At 56.5% G+C, this 21,630-nt stretch overlaps 1 protein-coding gene across 1 annotated transcript in view; it reads left to right on the top strand.

The window, feature by feature from the left end:
- LOC116945142 (sodium/potassium-transporting ATPase subunit beta-1-interacting protein 3-like) overlaps positions 1–21,630 on the top strand; it is a 92,162-nt gene that overhangs the window by 66,152 nt on the left and 4,380 nt on the right. The window contains exons 4-6 of the mRNA XM_032959311.2: positions 657–854; positions 17,722–17,782; positions 20,131–20,218. Of these exons, the coding sequence (XP_032815202.1) occupies positions 657–854; positions 17,722–17,782; positions 20,131–20,218 (347 nt within the window). The remainder of the gene's footprint in view (positions 1–656; positions 855–17,721; positions 17,783–20,130; positions 20,219–21,630) is intronic.

The raw sequence follows: 21,630 nt of genomic DNA, 5'->3' as shown, positions 1-21,630 counted from the left end.
TTTAACTGTGACAGACGACAGGAAAGTCGGAGCGGCACAAGGTGTGCGTTTGGCAGTGGCGATTCTTCGTGCGGTGAAGAAGCGCCACTTGCCCCTTGTGTGTCGCAGATGTTTGTTATTCTTCCTCCATTCTTCCTCCATTCTTCCTTCATTCTTCCTCCATTCTTCCTCCATTCTTCCTCCATTCTTCCTCCATTCTTCCTTCATTCTTCCTCCATTCTTCCTTCATTCTTCCTCCATTCTTCCTTCATTCTTCCTCCATTCTTCCTCCATTCTTCCTCCATTCTTCCTTCATTCTTCCTTCATTCTTCCTCCATTCTTCCTCCATTCTTCCTCCATTCTTCCTCCATTCTTCCTCCATTCTTCCTTCATTCTTCCTTCATTCGCTGCTCACGTCTAGTCGTGGCCTCCCAACTATTGTATTCCGTCTCGCTGCTGCCTACAGCAGCTGCTTACTGGATACTCTATTAAAAGAGCTTCATAGCTCATCGGATTTTTCCAGTATAAATATTCAGATTCAGCCGTCTCTTCTGCATGGAGCCTCCGCTTGCCCCCCCCCCCTCCCCCCACCGCAGCGAACCTTCCCCATCTCTCATCGGTCGTGTCCGACTTTCTATGCAGCTATACGGGACAGCTTTGTCTTTGCGCGCGAGCAGGACAGCGACACGCTGACCTTCCACGCGTCCATCCACCGCTCGTGGTGGAGAGAGAACGGGCCCGGCTGCCGCGTGACCCCGGCCGAGCCGCCGCCAGGCCGTGCCACTGCTGGCCTGGCCTACATCTCCGTGCCCGGGTGCCTCCTGCAGTACCAGCACCTCGAGGTCATCCACTCGTCCACCCAGCTCCTCATCGCCGTGAGTGACCGCTCGCTTGCTCGCTCGTTCACCCCTTCTCGCTCGCCCCTGTGGCTCACCCCTCGCTCACCCCCTCTCACTCAAAACCTGCTCGGTGAGCATAGATCAGGAAGGGCACAGAAGTGCAGTACAACAATTATTGATCTTGCCGCACTGCCCTCTGCTGCTCACCACGCGGCGCAAGTGATCTGACATCGACACCTGACCTTGAGCGACAGCTGTGGCGTCGTGAACGCAGTGATCAACGCAGGACGATTGCCATGACCAGGGGCATCACTGCCTCCTCCTCTGCCGGTCGCCGGTCAGCCAATAGGCACGCGGCCCTCACGGTATCCCTAACCCTGACCTCCAACCTCTGAGCCGAAGGTTCCCAAACGTTTACTTGTCACGTGCCCTCCCTACCAGGCATGTCAACTGTCCACGTGCGCTGCCATCATTTAGCTTTTGTAATTAATGTAATGGTTGAAAACATTCACTGTAATGATGTACACGTAATTAACACCTAGGACGTGTTAACACCGAAGACGATGTCATCTCAACATGCTGGGTGGCTGTGCTGCACGTGGGTGTAATCCCGCACTGTGGAGGCAGTGAGGGTTGGTGAATTGCCGCACAAATACGCCACCTCCTGGCTTGCCAGGATGTGATGGCAGTAGAGCAAGTGGATTAATCTCCATCCGTATTCCATCCGTACGGAGATTCAATGTACCGTCCATCACGCGCGGTGGTCTCTCCCCGCGTGTATGAACAACTATTATTAACGGAGTTGGCCACACATCCCAATGTAGGACCACATAACTTTGGCGATTGGTGACGCCGGTTCTGTCTGCCTTCCTGCTCGTCTCCGAATCAACGAAAACTATAAAAACTAAAATCAATAGATTAACAAACAAAATAACAACGCTACCACTGCCGTTGCGCGAATGGTCTGCCCCCACATATGCCTTGCCTGGCGCGTACCCGAGACCCTGGGTTGAGAACCGTTGCTCTAACCCTTTGAACTCTGTCCCTGAGTGGAGAGAGAGAGAGATGATCATGATGGCGCTGCGTTTTATTTCAGTCGCGTCACGGGAAAGCGCCTCTAAAACTGGCGAGGAGTCACAGAGAGGGAGAGAGGGAGAGAGGGAGGACAAAATCTGTCCCTTCACCGATTGCGCGCCCTCGCAGCAGACTTACAAGAGGCACCAATTTACAAATACAGCGCCGGGCCCAATTTCGAAGGGAAACGGTGCAGCGACGTGCGAGTGCGCCGAGGCCATCAAACGCGGCAACGCTCCAGAACCTCTCCCCCCCACCCCGAGGGAGCCGCACCAATTTGTGGCTGTCTCGCCAGGGGCCTGAACCCAGGGATCGAGAGGGAGAGAGAGGCGGCAGCTCGATAGCTTGACACCGGAATTATCCCCAGAGCCGGCAGAGGCAAGCTAAAAATTTTTGTTTGTTTGTAATAGTTTCGGTTTATTTATTTTTTAAACAACATATTTATTTATTTACTTACTGCGTCGCGTCGTGGGGGAGGGGGGGCGGTGGGCGGGGTGGTGCAAATGCGGCCGTTAGGTTTATGGCCGATGATTTCATTTCGCTGGGGGCTTGGGAGAATTTTACGTTTTGATTTCGAATCAATTGTGAATTATCCATGATTGATTCTGAACGCTTTGGGACGGGGGGTGGGGGCTGGAGGTGGGGGGGTTGGTGGTCGATGTCAATAAAATCGCGAGTGAAAATCCGGTGAATTCCAAACGAAGGGGCAACGTTGAAACGTCAACCCGACTGCTACAACCACCACCGCGAAAACTCGACGCGCAATGCGCAGCCAATGGACTCCAGTTATTTTAGAATAATAATTCAGTTATTAATAATAATTATTAAGCCCTCAGACGCGCGCTGCTTATTACAGTGGACTCCGCGTGTGCGCGTTCAGTGGCTTCTAATAAAACAACGGCGCATCGACAAATCCAACAAAAAAATACCCTCGCGTGCACGACCACACACAAAGACAGATGTCCCCCGTATAGCCTTTTCAGGCTGTTGAGGCAAGTGCTGTTTTACGTCACACCTATGATGGCCGGCATCACACACGACGGTGTGTTGTGACTTAGCACCACGCCTGGCCGCTTTTGTCTCCCCAGTGGCGATGTTTCCACACCGCACCAGGCACTCATTTCAAGCTGAGTTGACCTAGGGCAGGCCCAGGACCGGTTCAAATATTCGTCACTGACCTTGGCCGTAAGCGCAGAATCGAACGATCTCGGATCGGCTGTTACATAGCGCAGTGCTCTAACCACTGCGCTACCGCTCCCCCGCCCCCCCCCCCACACACGTGCTGTGCATTAAGGGGAGCTGATGCCACGAAGATGAATGTGATAGATCCAGGGCTTAAGTCCAGCCGGGTCTGTCCGGGTGCGTGACCCGGAAGTTGTCTCACACCCGACACACCACATCAAGTATTACCCTCGCTGTGGCTGCGGCTACCGGTCATGTGCCACCGGCTCCACTTTTACCAGCGATCTGGAAAAAAAAACATTGAGTGAGAAATTACGCCCGCATGTAGTTGTGGTTTTGACATTTTAAATCTCATCAGCAGGGTCAGGCTTGTTAAACAATGGTAATGAGAGCCAAAGGGTCAAAACCATTCCAGAGTTTGATTGCTTAAGCAAATGGTGCTGCTGGATAATATTGGTCTGGAAAGCCAATATGCCAATTGACTAAACATTTAATTTACGTGTGGAGACAGAACGCAGTTCAGAAGATATAAATTCTGCCCATAACGCTCCACAATAACACGTAACAAGTTGGCATACAATATTGCCTGTTTTGTGGGGATCAGAGACCTATAATTTATATGAAGTGCTCTTGCCAATGACATCTGCTAAGACGGAAGCATTTTTTTAAACAAGCCCCGATTCTGCTGATGAGACCCAGAATGTCAAACGGGTCCAGAATTGTCTTCCTAAATGATACTGCCGGATAATATGGGTCAGTAAATCCAATTTCTCGACGGACTTAAAACATAAAACATTCTACTGCTTCAGCATTTGCTCATCATGCTTCGCGGCGGCGCATCGCGGCGTTGTGTGAGCGGGGTAGCAGCTCTGGAGCTGCACTCGTCCTCGTCGTCCAGTGCGGCCACGAGACGTTGGGCAGGGGGCCGGGCAGAGCGCGCCGCGTCTCCTCTCCCGCCACCGTTCCACCCATCAGCCGCGGACGGCGCTGGGAACGTGGGACCCGGCGGCAGGGGGGGGTGATATTAGTCGCAGTGCAGAGGCGACGATCGCGGCGGGCACGGCGACTCGGTGACGGCTGCTCGCGCGGTCGCGCGCGCGCCTGCCGAACGACAAAAACAAATTTAAACCCGAAATTCACACTTTTGAGGCAACAGTGTGGGCGCTCAATCGGGTAAGCGAAGAGAGGTACTGTTAGTTTATCCAGGTGCCCCACCCCCCCTCCCCCCTTACCTCCACCCCCAACCCAAGGGAAATGCTGTTGGAAAGAAATTGGCACGGCCTTCACTGCCCTTCATTTTGCAGAGGTGGAGACGCAGGGGCTACAGATGCCCCACCGAGGCCTGCGGTTTGATGGCGGAGTGCACCGATGGCCTCGGGCAGGTGGTGCAGCGAAGTGGTCCAGAGCGGGAGGAGGAGGAGGGTTTGGGTAGCTTGGGGGGGGGAGGCAGACGGGCGGGGAGGAGGGAGAGTGGGAGCGGGCACGGTGGAGTGGAGGAGGAGGCTTCCTCGTGTGGACGAGAGCCAACGAGTACGAAATGAAACCAGGGTGCGGCTGCTGAGGGCGACAACGTGAGCAGCGATCGTGAAATGCGCCCCAAACAAACAAACAGAAAGAGGCGTCGAATGGACGTGGCTGACGCCGCCGAGCCTCGTGATTTGGTGGCACAGCGCAGGTCACGCCGGAGCCCCTGGCCGGTGACCTCCGACGGAGCAGCTCTCGTTGCTGCTGCTGCTGCAGCAGTACGCACGCTGTCTCCTTGGCGTCTCCGCCACATCGTCTAATAATCTCATGGTGGTTAATTAATAATACGACTTAATAACATGAGAATTAATCATGATTCATAAAATTCAAAATTATGGAACACAAAAAGCTGGAGAGTGCGCAAAAAAATATTTGACGTTTGGAATTACATTGCGTGACAGAGGAGCGTGGCTCGGGCAGGACGCGTCATGGCTGTCAGGGTTGACGGCCGAGGGTGAAGGATGTTTGATGGGAGCGGCAGCCAAGGGATGGAACTCATCCGTGCGTGGAGATGGACCAATGGAATCAGCTCGCGTGTGATGGTGCTTGTGGGATCATTAGACGGCAGGGCCATGAGAATTGGCCGTGGCTTGGGGAAGCCTTTATCCAGCAGTGGATTGATCATGGCTGATGGCGATGATGAAAGTTAGACGCCATTCACTCTATTCCTTCTATTATTTTTGTCACGCAATAATCTGACATTGTTGTTGTTATTTATACGTGACTTTACCGAAAAAAAAACAAAGATTAATTCCTGCAGTCACGAAAGCTTCGAACCAAGTTTATTGTTGTTGTGATTGTTGTTTTCATTGTTCTTGTGATTGTTGCTGTGATTAATGTGATTTTTGTTATTGGTGTTATTGTTGTTGTGGTCAGCCTGTAACTCCCCACTGCCGACCAAAGCCCTCCCATATTTTCATCCGCGCCTCCCTCTCTTTGGCCGGTCGTCCGCCTCTGTGATGTCGTCTCTCTCCTCCTGCTGCTGCTATCTCCTCCGCGCTGTCTCTCCCTCTCTGCTTCTCCTCCCCGTCTCTCGCTCTCTCCGCTCCGTGGTTAATTGTCTCCCGTCTTCTCTCAGCGACGTCTCTCTGAGCCGTAATTGGGCCGTGCGGGACAGAACGCTGCAGTTTGAGTTACTTCCACGGCTAATGGCACTTGAGCGCGTTCCATCGCGCGCTGTCGTGCTCAGAGTACATGAGGAGACTCAGCTCTCAAAGTGCTCATTAGTCAACGCGTATATTTTATCGCTTGTTTTATTTATGTGGTTATTGTTAAAGCGGCAGATGCCCCAACGCAACCAAACTGCGCAATGCACGCTTAATGCACTTTCAGGGTGCGATTGATTTCCCCGGTAATCCAGAGGTCGCCCGTTCGATCCGATCCGATTTCCCGGCGCGGCAATTGCAATAACGGGGGCAGATTTCTTAAAATCCCTCCCCTCCCCTCCTCGTCTGTTCACCCAGCAGCATCAATAGGTAGGTCGCAGTCAGTCAATCGGGAGGTCGTGTATGGTGGGGTAAAGTGTGGGTACTGCCACCTCTTAGATTGAACAGCACGCAAGGGTGTGCTCATACGTCGTAGGAAGGCGTGATTCCACACCCCCAATGAGCACGGTTGGCTGCGTACGGTGTGATAGAAGTTCAACATAAAGTACATACATATATTCCCATCATGCCTTGCATGCGTGTCATGTGACCGCCACAATGCTGTCAGCCTTGTCGCCCGCCTCCTCCAAGGCATCTGTCAAGCAGCGAACATTTTAGGCCAAAATGTATGTACGTGTATGTTGTATGTATGTTGTATGTGTGTTATATGTTAAACCCCTCTCTCACCGTACGTAGCCAACCGCGCTAATCGTAGGTGCGGGGGAAAGACAACAATCTAAAGAGAACAACAAGAAGTGCAATGCTTTTGGGGAGGTCCTCGTGGAGGCCCTACCGCCAACAATAAATTGTAGGGGCTGCGCCTTTACCCTTTACCGCCATTGATTTTTCTCTTCGGATTTTGATGCTTAAGGCGTATGGATATTTAACAGCACATGGAAATTGGGGTCATTGATATTTAAACACACGTTAGGATATCGAACACGAGTATTGATTTCCACTGCATTATATGTTTGCTGTGCCGTGTCATATTCCTTAAAGGGTTTAATGGGAACAGTCCCATACCAGATCACTTTCGGAAATCAAAACGCGAGGAGGACCGAATGGGTCGCAGGTCAGAGCGCTGAGACGGCACTGCTGAGACTCTGGGTTCGAGTCCACATTTTAGCCGCCTGTGATTAAGCGGGGTCTGTGAGTTAATGATCTCACTAAATTAAATCATGACATGGAATTTGGATCTGCACTCAATTTGTATAAAGAATCTAACTCTCAGAGAAATACTAATGTAAAAAGTTGCACAGTCACGTGACGAATACGAATCTAAGTGGTGGAGCAGGCGGAGAAATGCTGCCCCTTAACGTGCTTCGCATACGTTAGTTGAAGAGATCTCAGAAGTAACTCTACAATATTCGCTTCCGTGGGTCATTCTCTACAACACGACGAGTTGCGCTTGCCGTTCGAGAGTTCCGAACGGGCTCTCTCGTGACCACGTGACACCGACAGCGCAAGCGAGGTGCACGGTGGTGTGGGGGTGGTGAGGGGGGTTGGGGTGGGTGGAAATTGTGGCAACAAAAACATCTACCAAAAATATTTCCCCCACCCCCCCCCAAAAAAAATTGAAAATCAAAACGCAATATAACAGTTACCTGCGGGCATTTCGTATTTTGATCTCATTTAATTATTCATAGGTTCATTAGCTTGCGACGAGGCTCCCAGAGGCGAGGGATTTCCATAAGTTGAGCCCGACGTTACGGGCGTCGCTCCCTTTCCGCGTGGCCCTGCGCTGGAGTCGCGCTCCTCGGGATGCGCTCCGCGCGAATCAATGCGTTCCGTGGAGAGGCACTCAGCAAGCGAGCCGCCCGGATTTGAGAGGCCCGCAAAGTCACATCGCAAGGACAATTTAGATTACATTTTCGAAAATGTGGACGTGCGCACGTGTGTGTGGTGTGTGTGATCTGTGTGTCTGTGCACTGCATTTTATAGACGTAAGCTGTGCCATTAAGCAAGGTATTAGAAGGCCAGGATGTGGCTCGGTTGAGGAGGCAGCGAGGCTGCCAATTGTGAGATTGTGAATAGAAATCCCATAGCCACAGTTGACTTAGTCTTGTACCTACAACCACCATCACCATTATCATCATAACCACCACTACCCCAGCACCATCATAAGCATCACCAGAGCAACCACACTCATCCCGTCACCGTCTCCACGATCCACTGCTCCGCACCACGGCCTGCGTCTCCAGCACGCATCACTGCCATCACCTTCACCACCACCACCACCATCGTCATCACCACCACCACAATCACCACCATCACCATCGTCACGACTATAACGAGCACCATCGCCGCCATAAACTTCACAATGACCATTGCTACCATCATCATAACCAATGACATCATCATCATCATCGTTACCGCCACCATCATTGTAACCATCGTCACCATTGCGTCATTGTGTCCCTGCTCGGCTTGTCACGCAGCCGTACGGACGCCGCTGCCGCCGCTGCCGGGCAGCTGTCAGGGCAAAGCCGCGCTTGCTCGTCCACTAAACGGGTCTTCTTTCCTCTGCGCGGTCATTGGGGCAACGCTCTCGTCCATTTGGGACGCGGCGGGGGACGCGACGGGGACGCGACGGGGACGCGACGGGGACGACTCCGTTCATAGCGCGCCGCGTCACGCAGGGCTCGACGGACGGGCGCGACGCTTCTCTCGACCCCGGGCTGGAGAGCGTCAGGAGGATGACTGCGCCTGGATGTGGGGATATCTTTCCTCGACAAATTTCGGCAAAAATGTGAAGTGGCACACGCGCGCTCCCACGAGGGCCCTTCTCGCACGCCGCCTACCGCCCCCCCCCCCCACAAACCAAGTCACGCACGCACACTCTGAGCCGCACGCAACATTGCCACGCGGTGATGGAAGGCATTCAATACTTTCAGGAATAAAATAACTCCTTCGCAGCCTCCTCAGATAAGCCCGAGCTCGTGTCGTTCTCGCTCAAAATTACCCGGGGGAGTGAAGGCACAGAGAGAAAAAGAAATGTCATTAAGGATGTGAAGCGTTTTCTCTTGCCTCTTTTTTTAACCTCCACAGTGAATACGCGAGTGAAATTTGAATACATTTTGGTTAGATGAAAGAAACTGCCCGGTGGCTCAGGGGGCCAGAGACGTTGAGCCGAGCACCGCTGAGGGCCCTGGGTTCGAATCCAGGTGTCACCCGCACAACTCCGAATACACCGGGACCTCGAGTGCAGCCAGCTGCTGGCCTCAGCCCGGCCAGTGATTGACTGAACAATAAACCCATCGCATTACATTTCGCCCTGCGCGGAATTTGGCTAAATTCCAGTTCTGAGAATGAAATATCTGTTTAACCGTTACGCGACGAACACTAATCTCATATGGCAGCAGCGGGGTGGGATATGTTACGGCCCTCTACTGAGTGTGGACGTCCCTTGGCTCGTCTCCTTGGGCCGTACTCCAAACGCGAAGGGTCGCAGTGCTCGGGGCGAGAGATCCGAACGAGTTCGCCATCTCATCACGAGGCGCCGTGATGAGATGGCAAACTTGCAATCGGGATACAACTTGGGGCAGAATGAGAAAACGTTTAGAACGAGGAGACCTAGCCGGGTGGTAAGGTGGCTAGAGGATCGTAAATCTTTGCCGGAGGCTGGCTCAGGTTACCCACTGCCAGGCTCCCCACTCCCAGGCTGCCCTCTCCCAGGCTGCCCACTCCCAGGCTGCCCACTCCCAGGCTCCCCACTCCCAGGCTGCCCACTCCCAGGCTGCCCTCTCCCAGGCTCCCCACTCCCAGGCTCCCCACTCCCAGGCTGCCCACTGCCAGGCTGCCCACTCCCAGGCTGCCCACTCTCAGGCTCCCCACTCTCAGGCTTCCCACTCTCAGGCTGCCCACGCCCAGGCTGCTCTCTCCCAGGCTCCCCACTCCCAGGCTGCCCACTCCCAGGCTCCCCACTCTCAGGCTCCCCACTCCCAGGCTGTCCACTCCCAGGCTGCCCACTCTCAGGCTGCCCACTGCCAGGCTGCTCACTGCCAGGCTGCCCACTCCCAGGCTGCCCACTGCCAGGCTCCCCACTCTCAGGCTCCCCACTCTCAGGCTGCCCACTCCCAGGTTGCTCTCTCCCAGGCTCCCCACTCTCAGGCTCCCCACTCTCAGGCTGCCCACTCCCAGGCTCCCCACTCCCAGGCTCCCCACTCTCAGGCTCCCCACTCTCAGGCTGCCCACTCCCAGGCTGCTCTCTCCCAGGCTCCCCACTCTCAGGCTCCCCACTCTCAGGCTGCCCACTCCCAGGCTCCCCACTCCCAGGCTCCCCACTCTCAGGCTCCCCACTCTCAGGCTCCCCACTCTCAGGCTGCCCACTCTCACGCTGCCCACTGCCAGGCTCCCCACTCCCAGGCTCCCCACTCCCAGGCTCCCCACTCCCAGGCTCCCCACTCTCAGGCTCCCCACTCTCAGGCTGCCCACTCTCAGGCTGCCCACTGCCAGGCTGCCCACTGCCAGGCTGCCCACTCCCAGGCTCCCCACTCTCAGGCTCCCCACTCTCACGCTGCCCACTCCCAGGCTCCCCACTCCCAGGCTGCCCACTGCCAGGCTCCCCACTCCCAGGCTTCCCACTCCCAGGCTGCCCTCTCCCAGGCTGCCCACTCCCAGGCTGCTCTCTCCCAGGCTCCCCACTCCCAGGCTGCCCACTCCCAGGCTCCCCACTCTCAGGCTCCCCACTCCCAGGCTGTCCACTCCCAGGCTGCCCACTCTCAGGCTGCCCACTGCCAGGCTGCTCACTGCCAGGCTGCCCACTCCCAGGCTGCCCACTGCCAGGCTCCCCACTCTCAGGCTCCCCACTCTCAGGCTGCCCACTCCCAGGCTGCTCTCTCCCAGGCTCCCCACTCTCAGGCTCCCCACTCTCAGGCTGCCCACTCCCAGGCTCCCCACTCCCAGGCTCCCCACTCTCAGGCTCCCCACTCTCAGGCTCCCCACTCTCAGGCTGCCCACTCTCACGCTGCCCACTGCCAGGCTCCCCACTCCCAGGCTCCCCACTCCCAGGCTCCCCACTCCCAGGCTCCCCACTCTCAGGCTCCCCACTCTCAGGCTGCCCACTCTCAGGCTGCCCACTGCCAGGCTGCCCACTGCCAGGCTGCCCACTCCCAGGCTCCCCACTCTCAGGCTCCCCACTCTCACGCTGCCCACTCCCAGGCTCCCCACTCCCAGGCTGCCCACTGCCAGGCTCCCCACTCCCAGGCTTCCCACTCCCAGGCTGCCCTCTCCCAGGCTCCCCACTCCCAGGCTCCCCACTCTCAGGCTGCCCACTGCCAGGCTGCCCACTCCCAGGCTGCCCTCTCCCAGGCTCCCCACTCCCAGGCTCCCCACTCCCAGGCTCCCCACTCCCAGGCTCCCCACTCTCAGGCTGCCCACTCCCAGGCTGCCCACTGCCAGGCTCCCCACTCTCAGGCTGCCCACTGCCAGGCTGCCCACTCCCAGGCTGCCCTCTCCCAGGCTCCCCACTCCCAGGCTCCCCACTCCCAGGCTCCCCACTCTCAGGCTGCCCACTGCCAGGCTGCCCACTGCCAGGCTCCCCACTCTCACGCTGCCCACTCCCAGGCTGCCCACTCCCAGGATCCCCACTCTCAGGCTCCCCACTCTCAGGCTGCCCTCTCCCAGGCTCCCCACTCTCAGGCTGCCCACTCCCAGGCTCCCCACTCTCACGCTGCCCACTCCCAGGCTGCCCACTCCCAGGCTCCCAACTCTCAGGCTCCCCACTCTCAGGCTGCCCACTCCCAGGCTGCTCTCTCCCAGGCTCCCCACTCCCAGGCTGCCCACTCCCAGGCTCCCCACTCTCAGGCTCCCCACTCCCAGGCTGTCCACTCCCAGGCTGCCCACTCTCAGGCTGCCCACTGCCAGGCTGCTCACTGCCAGGCTGCCCACTCCCAGGCTGCCCACTGCCAGGCTCCCCACTCTCAGGCTCCCCACTCTCAGGCTGCCCACTCCCAGGCTGCTCTCTCCCAGGCTCCCCACTCTCAGGCTCCCCACTCTCAGGCTGCCCACTCCCAGGCTCCCCACTCCCAGGCTCCCCACTCTCAGGCTCCCCACTCTCAGGCTCCCCACTCTCAGGCTGCCCACTCTCACGCTGCCCACTGCCAGGCTCCCCACTCCCAGGCTCCCCACTCCCAGGCTCCCCACTCCCAGGCTCCCCACTCTCAGGCTCCCCACTCTCAGGCTGCCCACTCTCAGGCTGCCCACTGCCAGGCTGCCCACTGCCAGGCTGCCCACTCCCAGGCTCCCCACTCTCAGGCTCCCCACTCTCACGCTGCCCACTCCCAGGCTCCCCACTCCCAGGCTGCCCACTGCCAGGCTCCCCACTCCCAGGCTTCCCACTCCCAGGCTGCCCTCTCCCAGGCTCCCCACTCCCAGGCTGCCCACTCCCAGGCTGCCCACTGCCAGGCTGCCCACTGCCAGGCTCCCCACTCTCACGCTGCCCACTCCCAGGCTGCCCACTCCCAGGATCCCCACTCTCAGGCTCCCCACTCTCAGGCTGCCCTCTCCCAGGCTCCCCACTCTCAGGCTGCCCACTCCCAGGCTCCCCACTCTCAGGCTGCCCACTGCCAGGCTGCCCACTCTCACGCTGCCCACTCCCAGGCTCCCCACTCCCAGGCGCCCCACTCCCAGGCTCCCCACTCTCAGGCTCCCCACTCTCACGCTGCCCACTCCCAGGCTGCCCACTTCCAGGCTCCCCACTCCCAGGCTCCCCACTCTCAGGCTGCCCACTGCCAGGCTGCCCACTGTCAGGCTGCCCACTGCCAGGCTGCCCACTCTCACGCTGCCCACTCTCAGGCTGCCCTCTCCCAGGCTCCCCACTCCCAGGCTGCCCACTCCCAGGCTGCCCTCTCCCAGGCTCCCCACTGCCAGGCTGCCCACTGCCAGGCTCCCCATTCCCAGGCTCCCCACTCCCAGGCTCCCCACTCTCAGGCTCCCCACTCTCAGGCTGCCCACTCTCAGGCTGCCCACTGCCAGGCTGCCCACTCCCAGGCTGCCCACTCCGAGGCTGCCCACTCCCAGGCTCCCAACTCTCAGGCTCCCCACTCTCAGGCTGCCCACTCCCAGGCTGCTCTCTCCCAGGCTCCCCACTCCCAGGCTGCCCACTCCCAGGCTCCCCACTCTCAGGCTCCCCACTCCCAGGCTGTCCACTCCCAGGCTGCCCACTCTCAGGCTGCCCACTGCCAGGCTGCTCACTGCCAGGCTGCCCACTCCCAGGCTGCCCACTGCCAGGCTCCCCACTCTCAGGCTCCCCACTCTCAGGCTGCCCACTCCCAGGCTGCTCTCTCCCAGGCTCCCCACTCTCAGGCTCCCCACTCTCAGGCTGCCCACTCCCAGGCTCCCCACTCCCAGGCTCCCCACTCTCAGGCTCCCCACTCTCAGGCTCCCCACTCTCAGGCTGCCCACTCTCACGCTGCCCACTGCCAGGCTCCCCACTCCCAGGCTCCCCACTCCCAGGCTCCCCACTCCCAGGCTCCCCACTCTCAGGCTCCCCACTCTCAGGCTGCCCACTCTCAGGCTGCCCACTGCCAGGCTGCCCACTGCCAGGCTGCCCACTCCCAGGCTCCCCACTCTCAGGCTCCCCACTCTCACGCTGCCCACTCCCAGGCTCCCCACTCCCAGGCTGCCCACTGCCAGGCTCCCCACTCCCAGGCTTCCCACTCCCAGGCTGCCCTCTCCCAGGCTCCCCACTCCCAGGCTGCCCACTCCCAGGCTGCCCACTGCCAGGCTGCCCACTGCCAGGCTCCCCACTCTCACGCTGCCCACTCCCAGGCTGCCCACTCCCAGGATCCCCACTCTCAGGCTCCCCACTCTCAGGCTGCCCTCTCCCAGGCTCCCCACTCTCAGGCTGCCCACTCACAGGCTCCCCACTCTCAGGCTGCCCACTGCCAGGCGTCCCACTCTCACGCTGCCCACTCCCAGGCTCCCCACTCCCAGGCGCCCCACTCCCAGGCTCCCCACTCTCAGGCTCCCCACTCTCACGCTGCCCACTCCCAGGCTGCCCACTTCCAGGCTCCCCACTCCCAGGCTCCCCACTCTCAGGCTGCCCACTCTCAGGCTGCCCACTGCCAGGCTGCCCACTGTCAGGCTGCCCACTGCCAGGCTGCCCACTCTCACGCTGCCCACTCTCAGGCTGCCCTCTCCCAGGCTCCCCACTCCCAGGCTGCCCACTCCCAGGCTGCCCTCTCCCAGGCTCCCCACTGCCAGGCTGCCCACTGCCAGGCTCCCCATTCCCAGGCTCCCCACTCCCAGGCTCCCCACTCTCAGGCTCCCCACTCTCAGGCTGCCCACTCTCAGGCTGCCCACTGCCAGGCTGCCCACTCCCAGGCTGCCCACTCCGAGGCTGCCCACTGCCAGGCTGCCCACTCTCACGCTGCCCACTGCCAGGCTGCCCACTCCCAGGCTGCCCACTGCCAGGCTGCCCACTGCCACGCTGCTCACTGCCAGGCTGCCCACTCCCAGGCTCCCCACTCCCAGGCTGCCCACTCCCAGGCTGCCCACTGCCACGCTCCCCACTCCCAGGCTGCCCACTGCCAGGCTGCTCATTGCCAGGCTGCCCACTCCCAGGCTGCCCACTGCCAGGCTGCCCACTCCCAGGCTGCCCACTCCCAGGCTCCCCACTCCCAGGCTGCCCACTGCCAGGCTGCCCACTGCCAGGCTGCCCACTCCCAGGCTGCCCACTGCCAGGCTGCCCACTCCCAGGCTGCCCACTCCCAGGCTGCCCACTGCCAGGCTTCCCACTCCCAGGTTGCTCACTTTCAGGCTCCCCACTCCCAGGCTGCCCACTCCCAGGCTGCCCACTCTCACGCTGCCCACTCCCAGGCTGCTCGTTATGGAGCTGCTGGTGTCCTGTTGCCTGCATCTAGCGGCTAAATCGTTTTGCGATCGGCTCGTGCCACCTCGCCTGATCTCGTCAAGGAGCACAAACCATCACCACGCGAACTCCGGTGGTCATCCGCGCAGCGGCGACTTTTGGGGAGCCATTTGAGAAAGACAGGGGTCACCGCATCGCGCGCTTTCAGATGCGCTTCCTTCCGATATTAGGGAGCCAATGGAGCTATGCACTTTTAAATGTTGATTGAAATTGTATTTCTTTAGAACTGCTTTTTGTGTTCGGGTTGTTCTTCCCTCGCACCTCCGATTAGCGCGGTTGGCTACGTACGGTGCGAAATAAGTTCAACATACAAACATACGTACAGTACGATTGAAAGCAGAAAGTTTAATTTTACTAACTGAGGCTCAATGACCCATCTGGCTCTACGTTCAAATTGGGATCGTGTGCGTCGACCCTGCCATGGAAATTCGGGTTCATGGTTCAAGTGGATTTTATGCAAGCAGGTGGTGGGGGAACTCGAGAGAGACGAGGATGGAGGAGTCTCATTTGCAAGAGTGTCCTGGGTCACGAAATCGACAGAAAAAACAAACACAATAAAGTACGTTACAGCAATGAAGCAATCAGAAATCGGAACGGAAAAAAACTACGCAAAACAATAACTGTACAATGCGAGACATTGAAAATGTTGCACAAACATAAGTTTATTTTTAAATCCGAGTTAAAGCTTACATTTAGACTTTACACAGATATAGGGTGACGATGCTAAATTAGGTGGAGTTAATAATAAGCACGGCTTTGTTTGTTCACCGTCTGGGGTTGAAAAAGACGAGTCTCACGTTGTTCGAAGCCACCAGTGCTTGTCCTATGGATGTAATGTGACCACTAATAGGAATGTGGAATTTCCACCGCTATATGAGGAGGTGCAGACAGGAGGCGACCACAATCCCTTACTCATTTGAGGCCGACATCAATTTGACGTTTTGTACTAAAGAGTGAGAGAAGCTGCCGTGATGCAATGGTCAGCACAATGCGCTAAACAGTCCAGAGGTCGCAAGTTCGTTCTCCCGGCGCGGCAGCTATATCATCGGGCACTCCCCAAAGCCGCTGTTCCTTCCAACAGCAATGACCTGAGCAAACAATTACACGGCCGCACATTTACCTGCGATGCGTGTTATCATCATCATTATTATTATTATCTCGGGCGGCCAATGGACTCGAACCGCAAAAAAAAACCTCGTCTGCAACAATCGCGCCACCACCGCTGGGCCACATCACCGCGCCGTGCCGCGAAACGCTCAGAGACGCCGGGGAGACACCGGCGAGACGCGGGAACGAGGCGAGGTGGCCGCGTGCGCGTCAGCCCAGCGCCCTCATTTGCAGGCGAATCGCGCAGCTGTCGAGTCCCCGGCACGGCCACCACCGCGCGCGCCAACGTCTCGCTGGCAGCGGCTCCGAGCCGGTGCCTCGCGTCGCCCCCCCCGCGTGATTAATTGAGATGCGGACGGGGCACGCCGAGTGTGCCATCCGTCTCCACGCCGATCCGGCTAATTGCCTCAACAACTGAATAATGCATTTACTTGTTACCACCGCCGCCGCCGATGCCACCACCACTGCCGCCGCTGCCGGAGCGGCGTGCCAACAGCGCCCACGCGCACTCCCTCGATGTGGGTACTCGAGAGCGTTTCCGCGGGTGGGTACGTGGCTGTGTCATTTGTCATAAATTGTGAGTTGAGTGGCACAGAGCGCCGCTGCTTTGTAGAACTCGACATTGCACTAAGGGCGTCTCGTAACTCTTTTGTGATATTGGAGCGCGCCGCGTGTTCGACGCGGCACGCGACCGGTAATGCGCGCGGCTTTTACGACGCTCAATAAAAACGTGCGCATTGACCTAAAATAATAAGCACTTAGCAGGATTTTAAAACGGGGTCCAATCCACTACTTACTTTCCGAGACTGACGCCAGAAAGAAAAAAAACCACGCACATGCCCAAGGTCCGCATCCCAGACTGTAGGTCAACGGCCCATCATCCACCCCCCCCCCCCCCCCCAGTGTTTGCTAAAACGAGTACCAATTTGTGGGAAGGTCAGCAATAGTTGAATTACGCGCTGGCCGGAGTCTGCTGCAGGATTGTGGAGTTTCCACCGTTAGCTCAAGGCCGCTGACATTTCCCTGCCCCTGTGTACGGACAACTGCAATTTTGCATTTCAACAGTCAAGGTACAAATTTGCCAAATTAGAAAATTAACATTCAATTACTCAACTGAGAGACCAGACGCATCAGTCCATCGCCTACTGCCGGCAGACTCGTGCCCCGGGTTACTCTTGCAAATGTGACTCAGTCTGGACTCTTGAGTTCTGTCGTGGTTCAACAAAACACCACTTGAATCTGAAACATCACAGTCCGTACATTCAACCGCACGCTTGCAGCCGTGAACCAGGGCGGCAGGGTGGTGACACAACAAGAATGGTCTGGGGTTCGTTTCCCGACTCGGGCGCCTTGCTATGTGGAGTTTGTATGTTCTACCCCTGTTCTGCAAAGCGTGAGTGATGAGTGAGCGAGTGTCGGGTGAGTGTTGGGAGCGAGTGTGTGGAGTTTTCCCCCAGTTCTGCATGGGTTATAGTTTCCTCCGGGTTCTCCGGGGTTTCTTCCATTTCTAAAGTATCACACACAATGGAACTGGCACTGGTGGCAACAATATTTGCAAATGCTTTAAAACAATCCCTGCAAATTCACTCCATTGTGTTTACACGTGGCGACATAGCACCCTTCTGCAAGAACCTGGAGCCTCTTGTAAAGGAGTGAGGCTAATTATCCTGGGGTGATCGGGATGTTGTCATTGTGCGGCTCTCAGACGATGGAACAACGCTTTTCTCTTTGCTAATAAGACAATCAGAGTCATTAGAGCTGTAATTTAAGTCTGTCTTGAAATCTCACCTCTTTAAATTTGCCTTCATCCCCCGTCGAGTTCCGTCCGTTTACCCTGCAGGTTCTGTTCATGTCCTGCTTTCCATTCACGGTGGTACTCCAATACAAAATGAAAATAAGAATTGTTGTTGTTTCTACAGGCTAAACAAGCAAAGTACAAATCATCATAATCTTAATCATCAAGGGTGCACTTCACAACCGCTGTCTGTGTCGCCCACAGCTGGTCGGCTTCGTCTACGCGTGCTACGTCATCAGCGTCTTCACGGAGGAGGAGGACAGCTGTGAGTGAGCACGTGCCACGTGGCGCGCCCTCGACACCGCGAAATGTCTGGGCTGGCTTAAATGTGTTTTTGTTGTGTGTGTTATTAATTATTGGAATTAATTAATATCTTTTGTTTCTATAAATATGAATCATTAATACAGGTTTTGTTTTGGCTTAGATCGCGTAAATATAAATGTATCGTTAAACCCGACACCACCCGACACAGGCGATTAGTAAGGTTTGTCACGTAAACAGAACATGCCAATTCGTTACGAGTACAGCACACCGGTGTATCGGAGAGTAAACCCGCAACATTTATAATTCGATTACGACGTTTCGTCAGTAATTATAACTAGCATCATCAGGCGACAGCCAGATTTGTGGAGAAATCCTCCTCCTATTTCGTTCTTAAATAGAGAAATACATGCGATGTCATCACCTGTGAGCCAATCAGATACGAAGGCCAGAGCGAGGGGGGTGCGGTAATGCATGCATATAAATTACAATGTATATCAATTACCGGTTGGGTTATTCATGAACGTGAATGTAGAAAATTAAAGTGCGAGAATCAGAGAGCGCGTAACGTCGCCACGATCACAGCGCACGGAAGGGAGGGACGCGTCCGACGGCACTGGTTCACCGCCCGCTCTGCCCGCCGTGCTCTGAGTCCTGTGACTGAGTTTGCTCCCTGGCCACGGCTCACATCAGTGGCGAGTGATATCGAATCCGGTCCTGGGTCCCTCCCCCTCCGACCCCCACCCGCACGGACCAGCTAATGGCGCAGTGCGCTCAGACACCCACCACGACGCCCTCACTCAGTTTTTCATTTTTTCTTCATTAATTTGGTATAGCCCTGTGAGCCATTCGGCTCTTGAATCGGGTGCAACCGCAACAAACAAAAACATGAACAAGAAAACATCTTAAAGTGACTATGCGCAAACAGAAAAATCCAGGAAAAAACTGCAAAAAATTTCCAGAAAAAGCACTGTACACCAACGCTGTGTGCAAAAATCTCAGTGGGATGCAAGTCAAACAACAACAACAACCACAAGACAACTTAGATTAAAGCCATCAGTGTAACGCCGTACTACAACAAACAAACATGGCCAAACCAAAAAAGTTTTCGAAATCACAATAATAAAGCCATAAAAGCAATGTAACAGTGATCATAGGAACTGTGACCGAAATTTCACAATAAACGACATGAACAACATGTACCACCAAACCCTGTTGCCAAAGCTGGCTGCATGAATCACTCCACAACAGCAGGAGCATCAGTCGGAGTATCAAAAATTTTCAATGCACCTTTAAAGATCAGCACACTAAATCAAAACACAAGATCATACTTTGCAGCGGTCATCCAGAGCGAAACATTTGATTTTAGGCCATTGAATAACAGTGGCAGCTAGGGGTGTGCAACTCCTCTAGAGCAGTTTTGAGTGAAGATCTCATAGGTAGTGATTCAAGTTGCAGTTTATTGGCAATATCATTCCAGACCCTGGGGGCATCAATAGCAAAGGCCCTTCCTCCAGTATTTGTGCGGCAATAGGGAATGTGAAGCTGGTAAATGAGCGAAGACCTTAGGTCACATTTGTTCTTCGAAACAGAGAGGAGATCCAGCAGGTAGTCTGCGGGGGGGCGGGGGGGCGAGGCCGTCATCCAGCAGCGGATTGACGGAAATCTCCGCCCGATTGCCGCGCAGCCAAAGCTGAGGTCCGAGCTGCAGCGGGAGCTTGGGCGCCACGTGCGCTGTCGACGACTGTCGAGTCCTCTGGGCTTGACCTTTGCCCTGCGCGCGGTGTGCACAGCAGCAGCGGCACGCCCGATGAATGCCACGCGGCCCAGCCGCGGATCATAAGGCGGCGGTGACGCCTCGACGGGGCCGCGCAAGCGCGAGCCGAAGTTTGCTTGGCCCAGTCGCTCTGCCGCACTCGCCCGTTTCCTAAACCCCGCGTGGTTACATCGCAACCCCCACGCTCACCCTCCCGCATTGTGACAGCGGCGTCGAGTCGCGACCGTGCGCGATTCACCCCACGCTGTGCCCGATGTCACCGCATCTCGCACGCCAAGCGGGGTGGGTGAAGCCCTCTGCTGTCCACCACGTTACACCCCCCCCCCCGTCCCCCAGCCACCACCGCCTACAGCGACGACCTCCTGCGGCAGGCACGGAGACCGCCCAACGCAGCGCTATCCAGGCTCAAGCCGCTTGGCTTCAGACAGCTGAACAGATTGGGGCGCATTACGGGTGACGCGGTCGTTGTGTTTCACTACTGTGCGGGTTTTCGTCTTTGCGCTGCATCACTCGCGGATGTCTGTCTATTCCCCCCAACCCCCCACCCCCATCTCCTCCTCCTCTACCCCCTACAGTCGATTTCATCGGTGGATTTGACCCCTACCCAACCACGTACCAGGTCCCCCAGAAACCCGCGCACATGCAGCTGCAGCCCATGTACACGTGAGTACTGCACCGCTGCACGGAGGCAGAGGCGAAGCCCTGCAACCGCTCGCACGTGTCCCCGCAGAGGGATCATAACTCAGCACATTTTGTCAATAGCACCGTGGCCTTAAAAACAAAAGCAATATATAATAGGCGACGTTTCTGGCAATGACCCTTCTTCAGAACACATGGAGCGAGGCCAGAGAGGTAGAGGAGTAAAGTAGTTTAGCCTCCACTTCCACGCTGGCTGAGTACCCACACTTTACCCCACCACACGCGGCCTGCAGCTGCACTGATTGCTCTGCACCGGTGTACACTGCTGGGGGTTGGGCAGAGGGCTGGGACGATGTCATCGACTCGTCCCATCGCTCTCAGTGCTGCGTCGCGCGGTCCACTCGAACCGGCGACCTCTGGACTACAAGTTCACTCTGTCCTGCCCATTGCACCGCGACAGCGTTACCTGGACGAGAAGTTCACAGGAAACGCGCTTTATCGGCCAGATCGGGAAGTTTGGTTGGACCTCCCGTAGCGCTCGTGCCAGGCTAGGTGCACGTAAAGGCCACGTGAAGTGTCGAGCGCCCGCTGGCAGGAGGTCACGGGACAGACCTAGGTACCACGGGTTGACTGACTGAGATGACTGAGATGACCGGCCAGACACACAACATACACAATGAGCCGCAATCGAGCTCAGAGTCCACGAGCCGTGTTTAGAATGCATGAAGCGAACTCGCTCCACATCACCCAATGTTTTGCTCTCACTCATCTTGAGACCAGCCTTAGCTATGCTGTATAACTCTCACGTAAAAAAATATCATCCGCATTGCCTTAACAGAGTGTATGGAGCAAGTGTTGTTAGCGAGCGCCTATTGAAGGCCGGTACGGCACACGAGGTGGTAGGCGGCCAGCACCACGTCCGACCTTGCCCCATACTTTCTCTCCCTAATGGCGATGTTTATGCATCGCACGAGTTTCTTATTTGAGGTTGAGTGGACCTAGGGGAGGTCCAGGACTGGTTTAGATAATAATCACAGGCGATGGTCGCTGGTTTTGTAGCGCCGCGCGCTAACCACTACACTACCGCTCCCCACTATCACGTAACACACTTGCACAAACATACACACACGCCCTGAAGAGCCTAAAAAACGCTCGTAATAACACTCCTATAAACACGTGGTGGCGGGTGTGACTTTGAGCGGTGGTTTCCGCTATAACGTTTTTATTGTTGACTGTCAGGAAAGGTTTTTATTGTTGACTGTCCATCCTTTAGCCACCACTCCGTCACTGATGTCTCCAACTTGCGAATTTAAGCCTTTGAATCGGTGCTTATCACTTGTCGCACAATTTGGATCAGAAATATAAACGTGGACATCAGACAAATTTAATCGGGGGGATTAACAAAAAAAAACAGTGCGCAAAAAAGAATGGAGAGC

Source organism: Petromyzon marinus, chromosome 23 (genome assembly GCF_048934315.1).
Source record: "Petromyzon marinus isolate PM22_M1 ecotype Great Lakes invasive population chromosome 23, UKy_Petmar_22M1.pri1.0, whole genome shotgun sequence".
NCBI classification, from domain to species: Eukaryota; Metazoa; Chordata; class Hyperoartia; order Petromyzontiformes; family Petromyzontidae; genus Petromyzon; species Petromyzon marinus.
The sequence above is the reverse complement of the archived record's forward strand: the minus strand, read 5'-3'. Positions and strand labels throughout refer to the sequence as shown.